The 22,628-nt window shown below is 40.6% G+C and overlaps 2 protein-coding genes and 2 non-coding genes across 4 annotated transcripts; all 4 read right to left on the bottom strand.

The window, feature by feature from the left end:
- Positions 1–9,475: 9,475 nt before the first annotated feature.
- LOC133919330 (glutaredoxin-like) lies at positions 9,476–12,623 on the bottom strand. Its single transcript, XM_062363692.1, has 4 exons — positions 12,428–12,623; positions 11,637–11,725; positions 9,996–10,094; positions 9,476–9,799 (listed from the first exon to the last, which is right to left on the bottom strand). The coding sequence occupies exons 1-4, from the start codon at positions 12,568–12,570 to the stop codon at positions 9,714–9,716; spliced, it is 417 nt and encodes a 138-aa protein (XP_062219676.1). The 5' UTR covers positions 12,571–12,623; the 3' UTR covers positions 9,476–9,713.
- A 1,947-nt stretch (positions 12,624–14,570) lies between these two features.
- LOC133920224 (small nucleolar RNA snoR136) lies at positions 14,571–14,712 on the bottom strand. Its single transcript, XR_009910041.1, has one exon. It is a non-coding gene; the product is annotated as a small nucleolar RNA snoR136 (small nucleolar RNA).
- Positions 14,713–14,799: 87 nt separating this feature from the next.
- Positions 14,800–14,887, bottom strand: LOC133920212 (small nucleolar RNA SNORD25). Its single transcript, XR_009910029.1, has one exon. It is a non-coding gene; the product is annotated as a small nucleolar RNA SNORD25 (small nucleolar RNA).
- A 2,066-nt stretch (positions 14,888–16,953) lies between these two features.
- LOC133918001 (large ribosomal subunit protein mL41-like) lies at positions 16,954–22,219 on the bottom strand. The gene is made up of 4 exons (XM_062361793.1): positions 22,152–22,219; positions 21,772–21,899; positions 20,402–20,466; positions 16,954–17,043 (listed from the first exon to the last, which is right to left on the bottom strand). Exons 1-4 carry the CDS (start codon positions 22,217–22,219, stop codon positions 16,954–16,956), a joined length of 351 nt encoding a protein of 116 aa, XP_062217777.1.
- Positions 22,220–22,628: the final 409 nt, after the last annotated feature.

Genomic DNA, 22,628 nt, shown 5'->3' with positions numbered 1-22,628 from the left:
ACTAAAATTGAGAGATACTTCCTAAGAAATAAATCATAATCAATTGAAGAGTTAGGCTTACGGATATTACTAACAGGACAATTCTTACCAATGTCCATTGGCCCGACAAGTATAGCAAATACGGTGCATGTCCTTGCAAGATGCCTTCTTATCTTACTTCTTGCTTGTTTTCTTGCCGGTGAGCCTCTTCTTTGATGATATAAGGCCTTCATTCTTCATGCAGGGGCATGATGTAACTTCATGTCTCTTCTCATTACATCCATAGCACTTCCTCTTGCTTCTTCTTGTTTTATTCTTTGGAAGTGTGGTCTTGTCATCAACATTGTTGGAACACGTACACATAGTGTCTTATGCTTGAATACTTGAAGCACTTGACATGAGCCATCTTCTTATCTTGGCTCTTGCTCATTTCCTTCTCTTCCTTCTTCAAGGAGCAATCTCTCACATGGTGACTCTCCTTCTTGTACTTAAAGCAAGTGATGAGAGTCTTGCTCTTCTTTTGTTCTTGCCCTTTGATCTTGATATTGTTAGACTTGTTCTTCTTGTTGGATTTTGCTTGAAATCCATGATCTCTGTGCTTCTCATTTTTTATCCAAGTCATATGTAGTGCTCGGGAAAATGTTTGATTAAGAGCAACAAGGGTTAGCACAAGGCAATTCAATATGAACTAGTGAGCATGTGCTCTTGTACATGTAAGGTTGATAGGATTTTATCGTTTTTACCATAACCTCATGTGCTATTTCTAGCATGGCATGTGAGTCCGCAAGATTTTTTTATGAGAGCACACAATCTCATTATGATTTTCTTGCAAAGACACATGCTTGCTAGTAAGCTCTTCAAGATGAGCCTTTAGCTCACAATTTGCTTTCTCTAATTGAGCTATATAAGAAGTAGAGTTAATAGCACAAGTATGCTCAATTGATAATTTTTCATACCTATTGAACAAGGATGTATGAGAGCACTTAAGATTTTCATACTCTTTGGTCAAAGTCTTCAACTCTTTAATCTTTTTAATGAGGCGTTTTTTTCTTCTAATGGTCTTTCTCTTGTCTCTCGATGTCTTCAAGAGCTTCATCACTTTTAGCTTGTCCTTCTTGCTTAAGTGATCAAACTCAAGGTCTTCATCTTCAATCTTATCATTACTATCATCCTCACTCTCATCTTCACTCTCACTTTCCAGCCTGTTGACTAGCCTCTTCTTGTTTCTTGCCATATAGCACATGTAGGCTTTGGCAAATAAAAGTGAGCATCTAGGTGAAGTTGATTCTTCAGCTGGTCGATGGTGGCCACAACCTTCTTCTTCCTTCAAAAAGTTAGTTTCACAAGAACTAAAGGAAGCAGAACTACCATAAGGTCATTGTTCCTACTCACCATTTCATTACCTTGGTAATAATCATATGTTGGTAAGGAGTTGAATGTGACAAAGTAATCTTCACCATCGTAGAGCACTTCATCATCACTTTTGGATTTGTCATGTCTTTCTTTAAGAGTTGTCCAAATGAGATTAGCATCCTCAAGCATATTACCATCTTCGAGCAGTATGGAGTCAAACACATCTTCACTCAAAGCATGAATTAAAATATTAGTAGCTTGAGCATTGAGATGTAGGTATTTCTCTTCCTCTTTGGATAAGTTGAACCAATCAATACTAGGAGGAGAAATGCTCACATCTACAATCCACTCGAATTGAGGACACATGGCCTGAAAATACTAAACAGACGAGCGGACTACAAAGAGTAATTTAAATCATCTAACAAAAGAGGTTCTAAAGATATATCACTGATAGTCAACATCTTCTCTCAAAGCGGTGAAGCTCGAAATTGAGAACCTCGGCTATGATACCATTGAAAGGATTGAGATGTTGCCTAGAGAAGGGGTGAATAGGCGTTTCCTTGCAATTCAAACAAACTTGCAGCAGATTAGTTAAATACGGAGTCTGCAAATTTTGTGGATTTTCCACACTTTTACGGATCTTTCGCAAAAATAGAGACATCTCGAATGTAAACTACGTTTAATGAGTCCTAGCTCAAACCAAATAAGGAGATATGTGCCTAGAGGTGTCCACTAGCATATCCATAAAGCACCTGCACTCACAAGTATGTACAACCAAGTAGATCTAGTGAAAAGCACAAATCAAAGTAAGACACAAAGATTTAGTTTCTGAAGTTCGAATTCACCATCGTAAATCCTACGTCTTCGTTGAGGAGGCTCCAATGAGTCAGATCTCTTTCAGCCGCTTTGCTCGATCAACTAGCTTAATCTCTTCCCTTGCAGAACAAACTTTCCTGCGGCTCACCACAAGCACGGGAGCTCGCCGGGTGACGCCTAGCTATCTAGAAGGCTTTACCTCCAAGAGTAACAAATACTTCACGAATTGCTTGACACAGCCCACAAGTGCTAAGGATGGATTGCTCTCTCTTATGCTCTCAAACACCAATCTTTCAACTGAACTCTTAGAATTTCTCACAAATCACGCACAAACCTCACAAAGAGGGGTTGGAAAGAGCTCTACAAGCCTTTTCCTTAGTTGTGGACGTAAGGAACACCAGCACTCCCTCCAAATGAAGGAGGGGGGGGGTATAAATACCCCACACACAAGAACTAGCCGTTATAGTTAGAAAGGTACGGAGTCTTCGCAAAAATTTACAGACCCTACAGACTTTAACACAACTAGTCGTTGTTTAAAAAAACTAGCCGTTAGACATGAAATTTATAGACTCTCCGCAAAAATACAAACTATCCAAAAAAAGTGTGGACACTCTACAGTTTAACAAAATAACCCAGATCATCGTAGTGAAAATACCATAACTTTTTACTACGAACTCCAATTTTGATGATCTTAGACTCTACGAAAAGCTTCAGAGAGCTATCCATCCCAACCAAAAACAAGCTTCAAGACCACCAGGTGAAAGTGTTGTGACATGTGTTTCTCTCAAATTAGTACTTAGGTTTGGTTAGTTTGAGCACCGAGACTTGTAAAATCATTTTATGTCACATCCCTCTTGATAGAGCGGCATACCTATACCCAAGGTCAAATATGAAATATATTTCAATATCTTGAGCTTGGTCAACTTCAACTTGCCATTTCTTTTTAATTTCACTTCATGAGGACCTTCTATTGTCTCTTCTTCTTTAGCACATCCTCCTTGAATTTGTGACTTGGGATTCTTAAATATATGATCAAGAATCAACTTGACATCTTCAAGCCACCTTTAACCTTATAATTGAACAATGATTTGATGCTTGACAACATATGACTACTTATGGCCTTGATTGGTCCCTTGGTGTTAGGCCAATACTTGTTCCTTCTCCATCGCATGGGTCCCTCGGCACTAAGTCCTTGCTTTCCCTTCTCCACTCGCATGGTCCTTCGTAGCCAAGCCATTTGCCACCTCTTCACCATCTTACCATCTTGAGTCACACATAATCTCACATCAACAATATGCATTCTTTAAATTCCATTTCTTCAATAACATGATCCTTGCTTGAATATTTGCTTTTATATTAATCTTGTGATCAAACAAGCTTTCATTTTAACTTTTCCTGAATTGCTAAGCTCTTGATCTTCTTCTTGATAAAGAATATCATCCATGTGACCAAACAATCTATCATTGCAATTCACTTTGATTTACCATTGCTCTTGATCATATATCTCTTCATCATCAATATACACTCATGTATTCTATTTCTTTAACTTAATCTTTGTTTTAATATCTTTCTTCATATTGATGTTGTGACCAAGCAGATTTCTATATAAACTCTTCTTGATCAACTAAGCCTTTGATCGTTTGTCTTCTTTCTTGATCAAGATACTAATTTTGTGATCAAGCAAGCTCTCAACTAAATCTTCCTTGATTAGCAAAGCTCTTGATCACCTTTCTTCTTAGTGTTGCAATCTTGATCAATCTTTATGCACTTTTAATTATCCTTTGATTATGCAAGGAAGCAACCAATGGGACCATACAATTGCATTTGCATCTTTGTCTCTTTTGCCCTTTTTAATCTTTGCTCATCATTTCTTTGCTTTTGCATACTTCATATGATATGAGCTTGACTTTGTCATTTGCAAGTAAAAACATATTCAAGCTCAACAAACTTACTAGTCTTTTAATTATTTTGCCATTCAGCCACCAAAACCCACTAGAAGGTCTAGATGCACTTTCAAAAAGCACCTTACAATTTTCATTTTCACATTTTCTCACGAAAACATAATCGAAAATAGGAAAGCTGTAAAAAGGTACGAAGTCGGAAATGTCAGGATATCAAAAATGAACCAATCCGAACAGAAATACATCGGTATCGATCGGGAATCGATAATTCAAACCTAGAACACCGACCTACAGTGACTTCAAGCATCGACGCGACACATAATTAATTCACACCAATAAAAGTATTTCGTACCATACACAAATAGCTTACGTAATGACATAAGTCTCAACTGAAAAATAACCACCATGTCGTAACTTGAGTAATCGACACATCATACAATCACACAAAGACTAGGGTTGGAGGCGACACAGGTGCAAGAGCTTGAATGACATCAGTAGGTCGGCATCTGACTGAGATTGGGTCATTATGGTCTGGGCGAAGTTTCGGATAATTGTGATGTTTGGGCTGGCCAGTTGGGCTACATTAAGATTTGTGAAGTTTGGTCTCAATTGAAAAAACGGGAAATTCCTGATTGAAATTGGGATACCGAAAATACGGTCAGGAAAACAACAAAATTGTTTTCATCTCATTTCCGCGTAAGTCCCAAAAATCCGAAAATGGTCGGGAAAATATAGAAAATGGATTGGAATGGGACGAGATTTATCCCGTCCACTTTCATCCCTACTGGTAAGATGTAACATCATAATTTTAACATTAATAAATAATTAAATGGAACATAAACTTACAATAAGTCAATATCTAGTTGATATCATAACAAGAACTTACAATAATACAATATTGCATTACCAACATGCTCTTATGTTCGCTTTATGGTCAACTCATCTAGTATTTTTCATAGGGCGTCGAACTTTCGCTATTGATTCTGACTACACAATGTCTTAAAAAGGTTCATTAGGTTATTGTTCTTGAACTATCTGTAGAAGTTAGCACCCAAATTTCTCATGTACAATCGGCTCTTCAAATCTTGCTAGATGGGTCCGACTTGGTGTTCACCTGAACCATTTTGCAGGTCGAGAATTGCCTTTAAAATCCCTGCATGTCGGTCATATATAAGGCAAATATCCGGTTGATCCCCCACAACAAAAATCTTTATGCGCTCCAAGAACCAATAACAGTTATTTGAGTTCTCACTCTCGATATAGGCGAAGATCACTAGTAATACTTGATTGTTTTCATCAACTCCAATTACAATGAGTATCCGACCCTTATACATGTTGGTGAGGAAGGTCTTGTAGATGCAAAGGATAAAAGCGACAATGCTAGAAAGCTCGAATACATGCTCTGCACGCAAAAAAGTGTGTGTTGAAGAATACCATTTTCATTCACCGACGGGTAGTGTGCGGTGTCAAAGTATGTTCTAGGGTTCCTCTGAGTAATGGTGCGAAGCAGCCGTAGGAGTTTATCATACAGTGCTTCGTACGTCTTGAACCTCATCTCAATTGTCTTTCTCTTCACCCTCCAAGCATTGTCGTAGCTAATGCTACATCAATACTCCTCTTAAATTGCCATGATTATGGATTTGGGTTAAAAGTTCAAGTTGTTTACAATCTGAGCATGCATGACATTGGCAACAAAACTTGATAAAAGGTTCTTGTGGAGCTTCTCCAAGTCGTCCAGCTAACAAGTGTGGTCCACCACTACTGACACTTCCCAATATTTAACCCACTTTCCTTTCAAGGCATGCACGCGTCACGAGCAATCTCATTGACACACTTCATGTCATACTCCTTCCTGTTAGACTTCACAATAGTGTACTACTTCCGAAGATATATCGCCCATTGAATAACATCATCCTTGATAGCTTGGATGCTAAGGTACCTAGTTCCCCAGCACACCTCATTCTGATTGTACTCCCACATCACATGACAACATTTACTCACTACTAGGTTCGTAAAATCAGGATTGTTCTAGCTCGTAGGGACAGAAATATCATCCTCATCGTCCGAGATGTCATCCTCAAGAGCTTCCTCATCCTCCAAATCCTCTCGCTCCATCTATTCAATTAAACCAAGGATGTGTTCCCCCTCGCACAATATCTATTTCTTTCACCTCATGTACCACCATTTTGACATTCTCCTTCACATTACATGCAACATGCACCTCCCCAACTCCCTCCATGTACCTCCATTGCATAAGCAACATAGGTAGCTAACCTCTCTCAGTTGCTCGCTCCAGGTACCTCCTCCAAACCGATATATCAATAATCTTGAAGGCATCCTAGTAAATTTTTTCGCTAACGGTCGGCTCTTGTTGCATAGGATATATTCTAAAACCCCACATTAACTAAGTGTAAAATACCACAAAAGTTTTTTCCATTGGTCTATATATACCCTTGTCTACTGAGTCAAACCCCGATAGATCTATCACTTCCAGACCATAAACAATGTTCCATTCTCCATAAGAAACCTTGAAATGCCACTTATCCTACATATCTTCCCATAATTGCTAAAAAACTACACTATTATTTTAGCTTACAATAACTTTATGTGCTAGATTTTTAACAACACAACATAATAAAACAAACAGCTAATGTTCCTCTACAATCTTAAATTTGATGCGTAACCTATATCCAAAATTAGATCTAATGGCTAACATAAATGGTTTGTAAAAAAATACTAGAATTAGAATATTTACTTTCACCACAGATAGATTCTGACAAGACTTTACCTCTTCCCCTCCCTCCCCTCTCCTCTCCTCTTCATTCTCACTCTTATTCTCGGTCGGTTTACTGGAGGCACAAATGAGTACTATGCTCAGTGGGAGGACTAATGCACCCTTTAAATAGGAAAAGTTGTTGTCCTTCGGATATGTGAAAAGTGGGTGGAATCCGATGTGGATACCACCGTGGCCTCATCATCTAGGCCGAGTCTGCAAAGACCTCATGTCATATGTTGGAAGGGCAACAAGCATCCAATGGGTGATAAGAGTATATATTTGTAAAATTTCAAAGCGGATACATATATTTGCAATTTTTTATTTAAAAATATAAAAAATCCTCATATCCTCCAGGCATGTCCACGCATCGTCGACGCCATGGTGGTAGTCTCCCTGTCCCTAGGAGCGGAGCTCCCACTGAACCAATCGTGGTCATAACCCTTGTTCTACCCTTAATTATCATGTAGCTCTCATAGGCCACCGAACTTTGATAGGCCTATGCCTAGCCTAGCTCCACCCCTGCTCATCCCCCTATTTCGAATTGGAACTTTCAGATTATGGAGCGGTCGACATGCACAGCCGGGTTTGTTCACCAGCCCGACCAAATAGAGCAGATCCGACGTGAATGTGCGTTTGGCCAGTACGCGCCTCTGCGGATATAGCATGGCGATACGTGATGAGTAAAAGATTTCATCGATCGATGGTGAGGCTTTGGGACGAGTGGCCCGTATGGGATGGCACCGTTGGGTGGTGTATCTCTTTCTTTGTGCTGATCACGGAGCAGGATGGGCCCACTCAAGATCATGGGTGTATATATGTACACATAAATTTTTGTGCGAATTTTTTAATATATATATTGTATGTATCATGTATTAGGTAATAGCAAACAAGCTAAGCCCACACGGTCAGATGTGGCCCAGCTGCCCACATGCAATACAACACCCACTCGACCATCCATTAGCCCATGATCTGATCTGACAGGCCAAGCTCATGCCAGCTCCCATTCCCATGCCCAGACATGCACACATGCAAACCTAAAAGTGGCTAGACATCCATACGGAGGGTGGGACTATCGGGCACGACGGCGGTGGCACGGGAGGAGGTTGTGCGAGCGTCAATACGGGAGGCAGCGATGTGGGTGTCGGTGAGGGCGTCAGCGGGGAGGCAGCTGCACGGGTGGCAACGGCTTGTGTGTGCATCGGCACGAGCGGCGACGGCTTTCACACGTGTTGGCGTAGGTGGCGGCTGAGCTAGCGACGGCACGAGCAGCAGTGGCGCTGGAGGAGAGGAGTATATTCGTTCTGTTATTGTTAAAATGTTAATGTGATAAGACAAAGGTGAATGTAGTATATTCGTTCATAAGCTATTGCATTTTAGGATTACTGAGACATTAGCTTTCTTTGTCTCGAATTTTGGAGGTGAAATATCTGCCATGTTAACAGATCAGGAAATATGTTCAGAGTATGGTAAGTCCTAACACGCTGTCTCTTATTTGTAGGTGTCGCGGCCTCCTATGATTACATCTAATGTTAAGCAGAACTTGAGGATTCTAAAATTTTGGAAGGTAATATTTTCCTGCATTCAGTTTTAAAACCAGCTATCCTCGTTCCTTAAAAAAATAGCTAATCAGCATTACCATTTCCTATCTGTCTCTAGGGGTTAAATTCTTGTTTTGCACTTTTGCTGCGCCTAGTATAAATTCATCAGAAGAACATATGATAAATGCATCGAGCAACACGATGCTACACCCAAAGCATGCAAGATTGAATTTCTCATTTACAGATCTACATGGGATCAGATTATCAGATACATTTAGTGCTTTTATAGTCAGATATGTTTTAAACTCACTAGTCCTATTATGTAGTGATGTGCATCATTTTCAGACTAAAGCACACCACTTGTTCTAACTCTTTGGCGCCAGTTTTATTTGAGATGGGCATGCCCCTCGTTAGAATTATGCAAAAGTCTCGAGGGCAAAGGCAGCGCGAGCTCGAGCTAAGCAGGGCGCGGCGACGACGCAGGCATGAGCAAGATGGGGCTTGTGGCTACGTGCGTGGGCATCAGCACGACAGGTATGTACACTTAAGTGGAAAATGCTAGGCCTGTCGCTGTTGCAGAGAGTGACTGGTGGTGGTGGCGCAGCGGGGGCCGTCCGACTCTTTTCGCTCGCTTATCGCCTTTCGTCGTGTGCTTTCAGCCTCTTTTTCCTCGTCTGACGATTCAAAAGTGGCTCTGGAGAGGGGAGATGCAGCCCCGGCAGCATTCAGCAATGGGCCAGAAGCAGAAACCATGTTGTGATTGGGTCAGCCCTCCTGTTCGATCAAAGCTATTCCTTCGACTATGGCTCCTCCCGAATAGCACTACTGCTGTTAATCCAGAAATGTGACCAGCGCTGAGATTCAACAGAGTAAAACTGCTTACGTCTAGGCTCTCTTGGTCAATCAAAACACGGCCCTCAGCAACATCCAAACTGAGAATCTGTATAGGGCGATTGTCAGCGTGGTTTTCACTCCCTACATTGCATGGCATTAGCGATCTCTGGAACTTATCATTCTGAAACTGCAACCGTACGATATGTTGTAGGCTTGCATTGCCTAGAGAGTGGTACCAATTCAAGTCTCACGCCACCGTAAATTTCAACGACACAAATCACACAACACGCATTACTGATGGGTAAAGAATCATATACATTGAGGTAGCAGTACAGATGATTTAGCAATGTCTAAAGACTTGCAGAGAGGCTTGACAACTGCCCTCAAGCTACAAATACAGTCAGCACCAAGGGGTTCTTCAGACGGTAAAACCCTTTATTCATCTTAATTTCACGACAGAGCACATTACAATACTTGCACAAAGTCACCAACCGAGCAGAGCCACACTAAACATATCTACAGAGAAGGATTTGCACTGGCGATTGCTCCAGCCTCCGTCAGCAGTGGCACCAACTTCCCACCGCTGTGCATTGCCATGGTATCTGCTCAAAATGCATCAATACGAACCGAAATTCAGATGCAAATGAGCAAGAGTTCATTCAAGCTAAAATGCGGTGCGCGAAAAGAAAATACATTGAGTTTGTGACTGATCTATAAGACAGCTACGAAGTGAATGCAACTTTGGTTTTCTTGGAGATTAGTACGAGAATAGCAGAACTACAGGACACAACGACTCACCGTCACAGCCGCCAATACGTTCCCCTTTAATGAAGACATTGGGGACACTTCTCTGCCCAGTCCACTCGGCAAGAGCTGACTGCAACTCTGATCCATCACCTTCATAAAAATGATCAAAGTGAGCTAGTTCAGTAAAGGACCATTATGCAATGCATACAATATGTGATGAATGGAGTAGTTGGGACACGTTAAAATTGCGCGTGCAGTGTTCGCAGTGAGGAGTCACATTCACAGATTCACACTATTGTTCCATTTACGTTTCAACATTTAGATCGTTAGTGATAAGGATTCAGTGAACCATGCAATGAGCAAATATTTTTCAGTGTGTTATCAATCCTTTAGATTGAAATAAGAATTCAATCCAAAACCAGTACTGCAGTAATAAGATTCTTCAAAACAAGGTTTGCAGGACTGCACTACACCTCTAATTTGATTGAATAAAAAATGTACTCTCTATTTTATTGCAGATATCAATTTCCAGCCACTTTCAGCATCCCATTTGATTAGAAGCATTTTTGTAGCCAATGCAATAAACTCATCAAGATTTAGTCTGCAATATTCAAAACTCTTTGCAGCTCACTTTACACAAAATACCTTTCGGTTGATAGATTATCTAATCAGTTTACCATTGGTTTCTAGAACCATCGTTATTCGACGTCACGAGAACTTACATTTCCTTGGCTCCTTCATGCGACCATTTAGAATGAAACAATAGTCATTTGGATAGACGAAACAACATATTGCAATGACAAACTTTTCATATCTAACGGAGATAACGGCTCAAAACACTATTATAAAAATATTTTTTATTATCGACTCTAAAAACATCTTCACTGTCGGTTTTGAAGCCGGCAGTGATAGTCGGTTTTTGGCAAAAAATAATAATTTTTTTTGCCCGACCAGCACCACGCGTAAGTTACAAGTCATACGATTTTTCGCGCTTAATATACGCGTGTTCATGACACTCGAACCGAGACCTCTTAGCTCAAGTGATACATCTTTACCATCTCATCATATAAGTATTAGTGATGACAATAGCATATGCAATCTTTTTATCTCTTATGTCTCAAACTTCAAATAATTATTTGGACATCTAAATATCTTCAAATGAAAAAGTTTAACTAAAAAGTTGTAGATCTTATCGAGAACTATAATTTTTATATAAAGTTTATCCTCATCCAACTTCTTATAAAAAAATTATGATTTTTTTAAGATAAATTAACATCCATTATCATTGTGGTTTGTAATACGAATCAACATTGATACTTGACAAACTATCGTTATCGGCTCTAACCATAAATAGTGATAATGAAGCTGGACATCACTGCCGGCTCAAGCCATCGATCGACAATGATAACTTTTATCACAGCTGTTTTATAAGTCATATCGGCTGATTTTTCTTGCACGGCTTACGTCATCGGCCGTTAGTAACTACCCTTTTCCTGCCGGTTCATAATATTGGCTGATTTTTATCGTGCGGCTTACGAACTTGTATTGAATTCTCATCACTACTAGTTTCTAATGGATCAATATATAAGACTGATTTTGCAATAGTGAAATTACCAAACATTTGTATACTTTTTATGAAATACCTAAAGTGAATAACATAAGAAAAACGATATTAGAGAAATTTCCACTCACTTTCCACATCCAATTCAACAACCTTGTAACTTGCCCCCAGTTGTGCCAACAATTTCTTCACTCGGGCGCAGAAAGGACAATAAGTCTTGCTGTGGCCATTCCGATAAAAAAAAAAAACACGGGCTAATTACCATCAACTTTCACATTTGTAACAATACAAGTAGCAAACTAAATTATTCAATCTTTGTTTTCCACACTAAATGCTAAAAATATGGATGGAAAATAATTAGAACGAAGCCTAGCACATCTTATTTTGTTACTTGTTATTGGCAATAAAGAGAAGATCAGAAGCATGAGCAGAAAGCACCGTCAGCATACTGTCAAATAATTAGTAATTTCAACGTGTGCCCTCACCAATTGAACATGTCCAACAGTATACTGGGAATTCATTGTCATATAATCCAGTCTACAAAACTTGGTGACGATGACGAGTTCTGTGTTACTACTTAGATAACGCTTACCATAGTTGCATCGGTCTTTGAGACTTTGACACGCGGTAATATGGTAGAGACAAAGAAGAAAAGAAATTAAAAAATTGACCGAGAAAAGATTTTTTTTAAAAAAAAAAACTTGTTCTAGGCAGAGCCAATGCAAGGGAAATGAAATTTTGTAAGACCTCGCGCGAAAGACCCTGCGAGAACTTGATCCACATTTGTCGTGTGTGCACGAGAGAGTAGGAGACATGTAAGAATAGCGAATCGGATTTTATAAAATTTCATTCCCATCACCAAGGCCCAACTCAAAGCTTTTTACTCGTTGTCAGAGAAACAAAGAGAGTAGGGAGGCCAGACCTGAAGACGACGACCGGGGAGGAGGCGGCGATCTCCTTGGCCTTCTCGAGCGCCATGCTGCTGGGTTCTGTCTCGGAGCTGGACCGCGAGGAAGAAGACGGTCGTGTGATTTTCAGAAATCTAGACGACTGGGTGATGCCCATGCCTAGCCCCGCCCGCCGGGTTTATATACGACCGGGTGGCGCAGATTTCCCGTGGGAACCGGACGAAAACGAGAGATTTTCTTTCTTGCGCTCCTCTGCCGCGTTGGCTCGTCGTCCACGCTAAGCCACGAACCCCATGACCTCACGGTGCACCAGTCAGATGCGCGCAGGCCACCGTGTACTTCCTCACTTTTTTTTATAGGGAAAACTGCAAACCCCCCCCCCCCCCAAAAGTCACTTGGATTTTGACTTTCCCCCCCAAAAGTTATTTTGTTGCAAAAAACCCCATAAAAGTTTGACTTTGTTGCAAAAAACCCCCTAAAAATTTAAAAAACTAAAAAAATCATTCAAAAATTCTAAAAAAACTAAAGACAATTCTAAGACCTTATGTGAAATTTGTTTTCAAAAATAATATCTTTTGCATCATATTTCATGGAGAGGAAGTTTGGAAAAAAAAAGATAAATGTGCAACTCATTTATTAACTCATGTTATTTTAACTTTTTCATGTCTACCATTATTTTTCCTACACAAATAATTGTTTAAGTAAACTAATAAAAGTGGTTTCACTAATTTTGGGGTGTTATGGATTAGTTATGAAATCTATCTGTAACACATTTACTCAATTCTGCACGTTACAATAACTAATTCAAGATTTCATGTATTTTTACAAGATAGAGGATCATGTAAGAAGACTAGAAAATTTTGTTTCATGATTTTTGGATTAGTAAATAATTAACTATGCATTTAACTCGAATTAATAAATGAGTTGCAAGTTTTTCTTTTTTTTCAAACTTACTCTCCATGAAATATGATGCAAAGGATATTATTTTTTAAAACAAATTTCACAAAAGTTCTTATAATTGTCTCTAGTTTTTTTTAGAATTTTTTGTGATTTTTAAAAAAAAAATTTGAATTTTTGGGGGTGTTTTTGCAACAAAATCAAACATTTGGGGGGTTTTTTTGCAACAAAACAACTTTTGGGGGGGAAAGTCAAAATCCAAGTGACTTTTAGGGGGGGTTTTGCATTTATCCCTTTTTTATATGACGTACTAAGATTTGAAAAAATCTTCAAAAGTATGTTTCATCATTAATTTATCTTACAATGTATCATCAAATATTACAAAATCAATATGTATTAAAAGATCTATGAAATACCATTCTATTGATACAACGTCTTGTATACTATAATTTGACAAATTAAAGTTTGACTACGCATCCTATAAAAATAAAAAAAGGAATGGTTTCTTGGGGTCGCAAACTTGGCATGGTCAATGCTATTGCCGTGGTGGACGGGCACGATCAAACTTGGCATGGTCAACGCTCTGTGCCCGCGGGGGATGGGCACGACTGCCCCTTGTGGCTCGCATCTCTTGCAGGTCGCAGCTGCGATTTTGTCATGGGTGACGCCACTTGTGGCACATGCCCAGTTGTGAAATTCCTAATGCGTAATGTGCCTTTGAATGTTGTTCAGCGTTTGGGCCATGCCATACAGGCCTTGCAAGGAGTGCAAGGCAGCAGCCCAGCATCGATTTCACAATAAAGCCCACGCAAAACATGGGTGGAATGTTTCCGAATGCAGGGTTCGCTCCATCGAGTGTCTGCACTCGGCAGGACAATACTGTCGGCAGAGCCTCGTTCTTTTGTCCGATTCGTTTCTGTTATAATTTTAAACGTGCTACCTGTCTGTTTCATCTGTTCTAATTTCTTTGTCGACCAGGCCAGTAAGGGGTGCTTGTTGCTTACTGTCCTCTGTTACTTGCAATACAATGCTTCCACGATTTTCGGCCGTCTATCACTCTCACCAGATGCTCATCCATCAGTTGATTCCACAGAAGGCAAATGAACGGTTCTCGCAAATGATAAGGCATGCGTCCAACATACTCTAGTGGAAATTTCGTGTTCCACGATTTGCTCTGTAATGTTGTTCAACCAGAAGGGACGAGGGAAAATAGCGACAATTTCTACCGACAAAACTGCGTCGACCAATTCAGGTTAAAACGAGTGTAGTTCCTCGACGTCCAATCGCATCGCAAGAATTTCCGCGCTGGATAGCGAGAGGAACAAATCTTTTTTGCTTCCGTTCTTGCAGTAGCCCACGACCTATAGAGGCTCGCAGGCACAATTCAATCAAGAGAAGCCAAACAAACCAAACGCGATCTGGAACGGAACACCAACACATAGCAAACAGAAAATAAAAATAAAAACTAGCAATGGATGATTGTTGCGAAGACAACTCAGCCCCTTAGATGTTCTTTGACCATGCGATCATTTCCGCAGGAGTCATTACAGGTCTGTAGTATACTCATCACCGTTATCAGCAATAACCAACCGAACAAAAATAACAAAAATCGCACGGAAGGAGATGAAGAACATCGGATTGATGATGTGACGAGGAGATTCATGTATGTAAGAGTCGCCGCGTGCCCTGCGGCGCCGGAGAAGTCCGAGGGCACATGAACAACGCGAGCTCAGGATACAACAGGGCGATGTTGCTTCAAGGGAACGAGTCGACTGGGAACCGATCGATCGGAGACCGACCCTCCCAGCGACCAGATGACGAAGCACACAAGAATCGCAAGCTCAGAGGGAAAACGAAGCTAATCAAATCAAACGGAGAAAAGGGAGCAATAAAACCAGATCTAACCTAGCCAGCGATACAGCGAGGAGGCGGAGGCGGCGGCGGCTGTGTTAGCCTGACGCCGGGGCTGAAGGTGTTTTTATAGCCGCCGTGGTGTTTGCTCGGGTGCTTGGATTCGCGTCTCAAACCCTAGCGGGCCGAAGGGAGGTAACTGGGCTCTGATAATGGGCATGCGGGCCTGCTAAGCATTCCTACGTTCAGGATTTTGTTCTTTCAAAATTATGGTCTGTATGTTTTTTTATTATGATTTTAGAATTCTAATTTTAAAATTAAATAAAAAATAAACAGATCGATTATATAATTCAGATTCTACAATATAAAGGCAAATTATGTTATAATCCATAGTTTAGAAAAAGGCTGCTTCTCGATTATAAATTATGTGTGACACATATTTACCCATTTTTGCTATTATAAACCTAATGTTTCGCTTTTTTCTCCTTTTGCTCTCTCCCTGCTTCTCTGCGTGTACGACCCAGCCCGATGCGGTAGCGGCATAAGCATCTCCGTCGATGCTGATGCGCGCCATTGGATCTTGCCGCTGGCACTACGCAGACCGACACGTAGGGGTGGTGGTGCACGTGGTCTCGCAGTGGGCTCTGGCCGACCGACACCAGAGGCCACGATGTTGGAGGTAAGACAGGAGCCGTTGGTGGCCACTGCTCCGTTTCTCCTCCTCTTTCTTGCTTTGCTCCGTTCTTGGAATCATCTCATCTCTCAAGGGAGGAGGAAGAGAAGATCGAGAAAGCCATGATACAACAGCAGGAGCAGGTTCGATCTGATTTTGGATTTGTTATGCGGCGGTGCAACTGGTGGACAACGATATGGAGAAGGCGATGTTCTAGGCGGCCATTAACGTCAACGACCGCGATCAAGTTGAACCGTGTCGAGGACATGGCCACTGTAATGAAGCAGCAGAACTGTGCTGAGAAGACCTGCTGCGTAGGAGTCGATGGTGAAAGCAGAGAGAGACTCTGAGAAGGGAGGGAGAGTCCGTAGAGGAGTGAGAGAGTAGAGAGATTATAATAATCTGGTGTTGTTTGTTTTAGATTGTATAATTCAAATTTTAGATTATGAGAATTAAAATCTAAATTATTGAAATCACAATAAAAACAAACAGACCCTAATACTAAGTATTTCTTCTGTAAGTTTTCTTCATCTAGGGAAAAAAAACTTCTGTAAGTTTTCTGGGACGAGAAAACTAGAAAGTGCACGTCGCAATGTGTACTTCCATTTCTAGGCTACGTTGATAAACAACTTCCCAGGGGCTTTTAAATGAACAGCGTTGCAGTGGATCATGTACACATAGCGACTACTAGTTTCCTTGGTAGTGTCTGGGTCCTGTTGGGCTCATTCTCCCCCAGAATTTTTTCAGATTGTGTAGTACAGTTCCCGTTCAAATCCGATGCCTCGGTTCCTTGCATTCCAAAAAAAAAAAAAACATGCTACCACCCAACGATGATGTTGGCATGCTTAATTTAGAAATGAAAATCAGAATTACACATTGAAAGAGTAAACGCTGTGCATGTGGTACATCAAAAGATCGGAAAACTTCGACATGATTTATGCTGCGATATGAAGTTTACATTACAAGAAAGCTATCTGAGCAGTCCATATGTAGCTAGGCTGCTGATGCTACATGCGCGTAAGTCTCAACATGGGCGCTCTCGAGGAGGGAAACGTAATGGGCAAAGCTGGATCGCGTTCTTGTAGAACGTGAGCAATGACTAAAGCAATCGTATAAAGATCAGCTCTTGTTTTCAGTAGATTCAGCTGAAGTCGTGGATGTCGTGGATGTCGTGAGGTCCCTGGCGCATTGTGACACATATGGCTTCAACTGCAGTATTGACATGAGAAATTTGTTAGTCATAAGTGATTGGAACATGCATTATCCATTCCCTAAGTTAAACGATACTAGATGTACCACATCGTATATTCTCCGCTTTCAGTTCCTCTGCCTTAAACAATGGTACTAAAATTTCAGAACACTCGGCTCACTGCACTTCAATGTATTAAGACATGGAAGTAGTTTCCATCATACTTAACTAATTAACATAAAACATCCAAGAATATTGGAGATCACTATTTTGTGTCTGCGGTGAGAGTTTTTGTGTGCTATTTTGTCTCTTCATTATTTTTAAGGAATAAGTCCATATTACCCCCGTCAACTCTTACCAGAGTCTAAAAATCAACCCTCAACTACAAAACCGTCTAACATACAACCTCAAAGATTTCAAAGCAGTCACAACTCGACCCCTGCGCCCAATTCAGGTTGGTTTTCGTTCACATCAGCGTGTCAGCCCAACCCAACCTATCCATGTCAGCAACCAAGAGATTAAAGGGGGTGGGGAATCATTTTCTCTCTCCGTCGGTGGCTAAAGAGTGAGAAATCGAACCTCATCTAAACCCTAACCCTAGGCAAGGTCTGACGGAGGGCGATGGCAAGCTCAAGCCTCGGAAGCTCCTCCTGGTCGTCTCCAGCTTTAGGCTGCCATGTCGACAAGAGGGCTTGGTCCCCTGTTCCCTACAAGGAGGGGCCTCTGCAGTATGAGCCGCCCACCTTCTGCAAGTGTGACCAGAAAGCAGCAAGATGGATTTTCATGGAGTGACCAGAACCCTGGGAGGAGGTACTTGAAGTGCTTCGAATCTCGGGTAAGTATTTCTTTTCCTGCAATTTGTTTGATTTCTATGTCTCGCTCACGCTGTTAATTTGGTTGGGATTGTGTAGGCTGGCTGATGCGATTTTTGGGTTTGGTATGAGCGTAGCACCACCCCTTTTATGAGGCAAATGTTGGTCGATTTGAGGGACAAGGTTTTGGGTCTGACAAAGGAGAACGCGGAATTGAGAGCTTCAGTTTCTAATGCAAGGGTGCAGTTGGAGAAGACAATTATTCAAGGGTCAGATTCAACTTATTAGAGTAGAACCGTGACAGAAAAGGATGCCCAAATTGTTGCACTTAGTGATAGATTGAAGAACCTTGAGAAGGAAACAGTGGCACTATGATTAGTAGCAATTGTGTGTGTTTGTGTTGTTGTTGGTATGCTGACTACTGTTAGGGAGTAGTTCAATGGCAAAATTGTTATATATCCAGCAATGTAAGCATTTCTGATGATGAATGAAAATTGTGCCGAGTTTGCAGCTTCTATATTGCAAGTGTAATTCTTCTTGGTAGTCATACACTCTGCTGGGTCAAGCTTTACCAGAATTGTGCTGCCTGGGTTGCTCCTCAATAGTTCTTCTTTGTAGTCATACACTCTTCTATACTCACCCTTTGTTCCATCCAGTCATCTAACCATTACTAAAGCCTTTTCTCTTTTACACTTAGACAAGTTGACATCTGCAAACATATGTTGTTTAAATATTTCTTTCAGATGCTGCAAGCTCCATGCTGGGTTTGCTTTAATCAAACTTTCGTAGTTATCTGCAATTCTTTTAGATGTAACTATTTTGTTATCGCTTCTAGGTGGGCATGTGTGCTCAGCATTTAAGCTGGTCACTAACCAACTATCTGACAAACTTGTCCTCTTAAGAAGACAAACTCATGGATAGAAAGGCCAGTCACATATAGCCCTAACCCCATCCCTTTCATCCTTGATAAATTTCACAACCTTTCTTTCAGCAAAACCATACTTAATTATTGCATCCTTGAACTCCTTCTTACCACTGAACTTCATTCCCAAAACAAAGTTAGGAACTTGAGCCTTCCTCTTAAACCTTGGAAAATTGTCTACTTTCTTGATGATCTCTCCACCAGGGCCTTCTTCAAATGATTCATCTTCATCACTAGAGTCAGCATATGGTGTGTCATTGCCATCTCCAATTTGGTATTCAGCACATTCAACATTTTGCCCATTTGGAAGACCATCATATATAACATCATCCAAGCTTTTTAGTTCACCAAACTTGAGCTTCTTCTTGAATTCCTTGAACGTTTTGTTAATTTCTACTGCTTCCTCGTCCTCTTCTGAAGAACAACAATCACCACAAAGGTAATCACAATCAGATGAATTGCTATCTACTTCTTGTACCTCTCCCACATTGCAGATCTTTTTACCCTTGTTGCACTCTTGCAATTGCTGGGTTCGATTCTCTATTTTGACAGGGACAATATTGGAGGAAACCTTCTTCTCCCCTATGAATTGAACTTCATCAAGGCCGTCCTCAACATTAACAAGTGCTTGTGCACCCGTCTCATCTTCGTCACCTACACTTCTCTCATCACCACCTGGTGCTTCCATTTGCATCTGAAGTGACTCCGCAAACAAATCTGCAACCCCACTCGTTGTGATACAATCTGACATGGCCTATCATACTCTGTCATCGTTCAACACCCTAAGCCCATTGTCAAGATCTTTACCAGGTAATAACCAATGCAGCAAAATACCTTCCCCATCCACACTATGAAACTTCAGATGGCCAACAATCTCGGGTAACGTAGTCAAATCTCGCTCTATGTAAGACATTCCATCAGCTCCACTGAGATAGTGCAACCTCTTCCCATCAAAGAAAAACTCCCCTCCATAACAAAATCTAACAACAAGCTTGTCTGCAGCATCCATCTACAAACACAAGATCTAGATCTCAAACTCCCAAAGACTAAACCCTAACCGAAACAACACTACGATGCAGACAACCAAATATTAGAAACATGAGGTAAGACTAACCTTTCACCACATGATTCTTCTTCCTTTCTACTGCATTTGATCTAGTAATGCAGAATTTGGAGTCACTTGATTTTAGAGGGGTGAAGGGAAAAGTGAGCGTTGCATCCCGCACTGGCCCCCTTTAATCTCTCGATTGCTGACATGGACGGGCTGGGCTGGGCTGATGCACTGACATGGACAAAAATCAGCCTGAATTGGGTGCGGGGGTCGAGTTGTGACTGGTTTGAAATCTTCGGAGTTGTATGTTAAACGGTTTTGTAGTTGAGGATTGATTTTTAGACTCTGGTAAGACTTGAGGGGGGTAATATGGACTTATTCCGAACTACTTTCTTATTTTCCATATGTTCAACTTTAGCATTTCACTTACAATGGACCACCTCCATATTGCTAGTGCTAGAGATAACATGTTCTAAAATTTCGCCAATAAAGCCTTGAGTGAAGAGGATTTTGATACTTGATAATTGATATTTGGCTTGAACATGTAAGTTTAGTCGGTGAAGTGTGAACAAAACAACTTTTGTGCCTATTACCTTGAAATCAATCAAATCAGGGACCACAAATCTTGGTAACTTCTCATCAACAATCACATATCCACCTGTAAAAGCACATGAACTTTTTAAAGTAATGTCCAAAAAGAAACACAAGTAAAATTCTTCATTCTGATGAAAGATATAGGATGGAGAGGAACTAAAAATTCTGTAATTGAAGTCTTATATAGATATATGAACTACAATTCTGCAAAATCAAGAATGAAGTCAAAAAAGTGACTGCCGACATCAACAGGAGCCCTACATGTAACACAAAATTAAACTACACTACCACATTTAATAATTTATACATGATTCAAGCCTCAAACAAACATTGGGCCCGTTAACCGCTATCCCAAATAGGCAGAATGAACAATTAACCCATACAAGTGGATGAACAATAGACTCAGAAAACATAATATTGATATAAAAAATGATGACAAACTTTGCTCCCTCCCCCTTTTTATAAGGTAAATCTACCTCTAATTCGTTTAATTAAAACAAAGTTCAGCTGACATCAATATGTCGTCTCAAGTCCTAAGCCTTAAAATCTAGTTGAGTGGTACACCAACTAATATCCACTGGTTCAGGAATCCTTCCATTGCAACATTTTTAATCCACCTTATATGCTTGAATTGTATTTATATGCATATACAGTTCTCTTCTAAGGATGGTATGACTGTCCCAATATTCTCGCTATTGAATTTGACACCACATTACTCGCTATTCCTTGTATCGTCTTTGTAGCAGTATGCATGTATGCTACTAAAGATTTTCTGCACTATGTGGCATGTTTATACACAATATCTATTGAATGCACGCAACATTATATGATGAGTTGTGATCTCCTGAACTCATCAGATGGCTGGAGAGTGCTTAGATCCAACCTTGTGTTTCAAAATGGAACGAACAAACTTTGCTTCTCACCAAAACCCATAGTCTCCTAAGTTTGTAGCCTTTGGGGTTACCAGAATCATTGTATATTATATAAGTGTGAATAATTTGTGACAGTATCAATGTCGAACATATGATAGTGAAACATGCACTCGCTTCATTTGCAGTTGCATGCAGTTAGCTCAAAAACAATCTTCTCCCTATTTGATTTACTGCAATGAGTGCACCTTCCAACAGGGCAAATAGTGTGGAATCAATCATCATTTTAAGTTTTTTTTATCTAATGTCAGTCTCAATGTCAGCCAGCTTCGTCATCTAGTTCCTAATCCAATAAATTTCTCGTTCCAATAACCCGCTGATTACCAGCTTGTAAGGAACAGAGATAATTTGGTTGATTGCGGTACCACATAGCGTCTACGACAAGCAAGGGCGACCCAAACTAGAACAACTAGATTCCAATCGATCGATGGTGCTGTTACCTTTGCGGGTGTGGAACCTCGTGGGCTTGCAATTCTTGCCCTTGTAGTAATCCCGAGGCGCCAGCTTAGAGGAGAGGATGTCCAATGAGGAAGCCTGTTTCCACCGCATCGCCCGAAATGATGTCTTTCTGGAGAAAGAGTTTCTCTCAAGGAAAGTTAGTGGGAGCACAGTGCAACTCGAGGAGATTCAAGAACCATCAGAAATCGTTTAGGCTCCTACTGAACCACAACTAGATATGCAAAATGTTGCAGAACCTATTATGGAGACACCAGCACCATGTCGGTCAGAAAGGGTAAGTCGTGCACCTAAGAGGTTTATGTTCCTAACCATGGAGCGGCGCAACATATTATTGTTGGACAATGATGAACCTAATACCTACTTGAAAGCAATGATGGGACCAGATTTTGAGAGCTGGCTTGGATCCCTGAGATCTGAATTAGAATCCATGCGACAAAACCAAGTTTTGGAACTTGGTCATTCCACCCATTGGTGTAAAAACGATTGAGTGTGAATGGGTTTTAAGGAAAATAGGTAGACGTTGATGGAAATGTTCACGTCTGTATAGCACAATTGGTAGTGAGAAGTTTCATGGTAATTAAAAGTGTCGATTATGATGAAATATATTGTCTATCGTAATGCTAAAGTCTACCGGAATCATCCTAACGATTGCTGCATATTATGATGTCAAAACGGCTTTTCTTAATGGAATCCTAAGTTGTGGATTGTATGTGACATAGCCTAAAGGTTTTGATGATGCTAAATATGTTGGGAAGCTATGCAATCTTCAAAAGTCCATCTACGGATTAAGGTGAGCATCTCAGAGTTAGAATTTTTACTTTGATGAGTCGGCCAAAAG

Source organism: Phragmites australis, chromosome 5 (genome assembly GCF_958298935.1).
Source record: "Phragmites australis chromosome 5, lpPhrAust1.1, whole genome shotgun sequence".
NCBI lineage: Eukaryota > Viridiplantae > Streptophyta > Magnoliopsida > Poales > Poaceae > Phragmites > Phragmites australis.
Note: the sequence above shows the minus strand (reverse complement) of the source record. Positions and strands in the feature narration are given on the sequence as shown.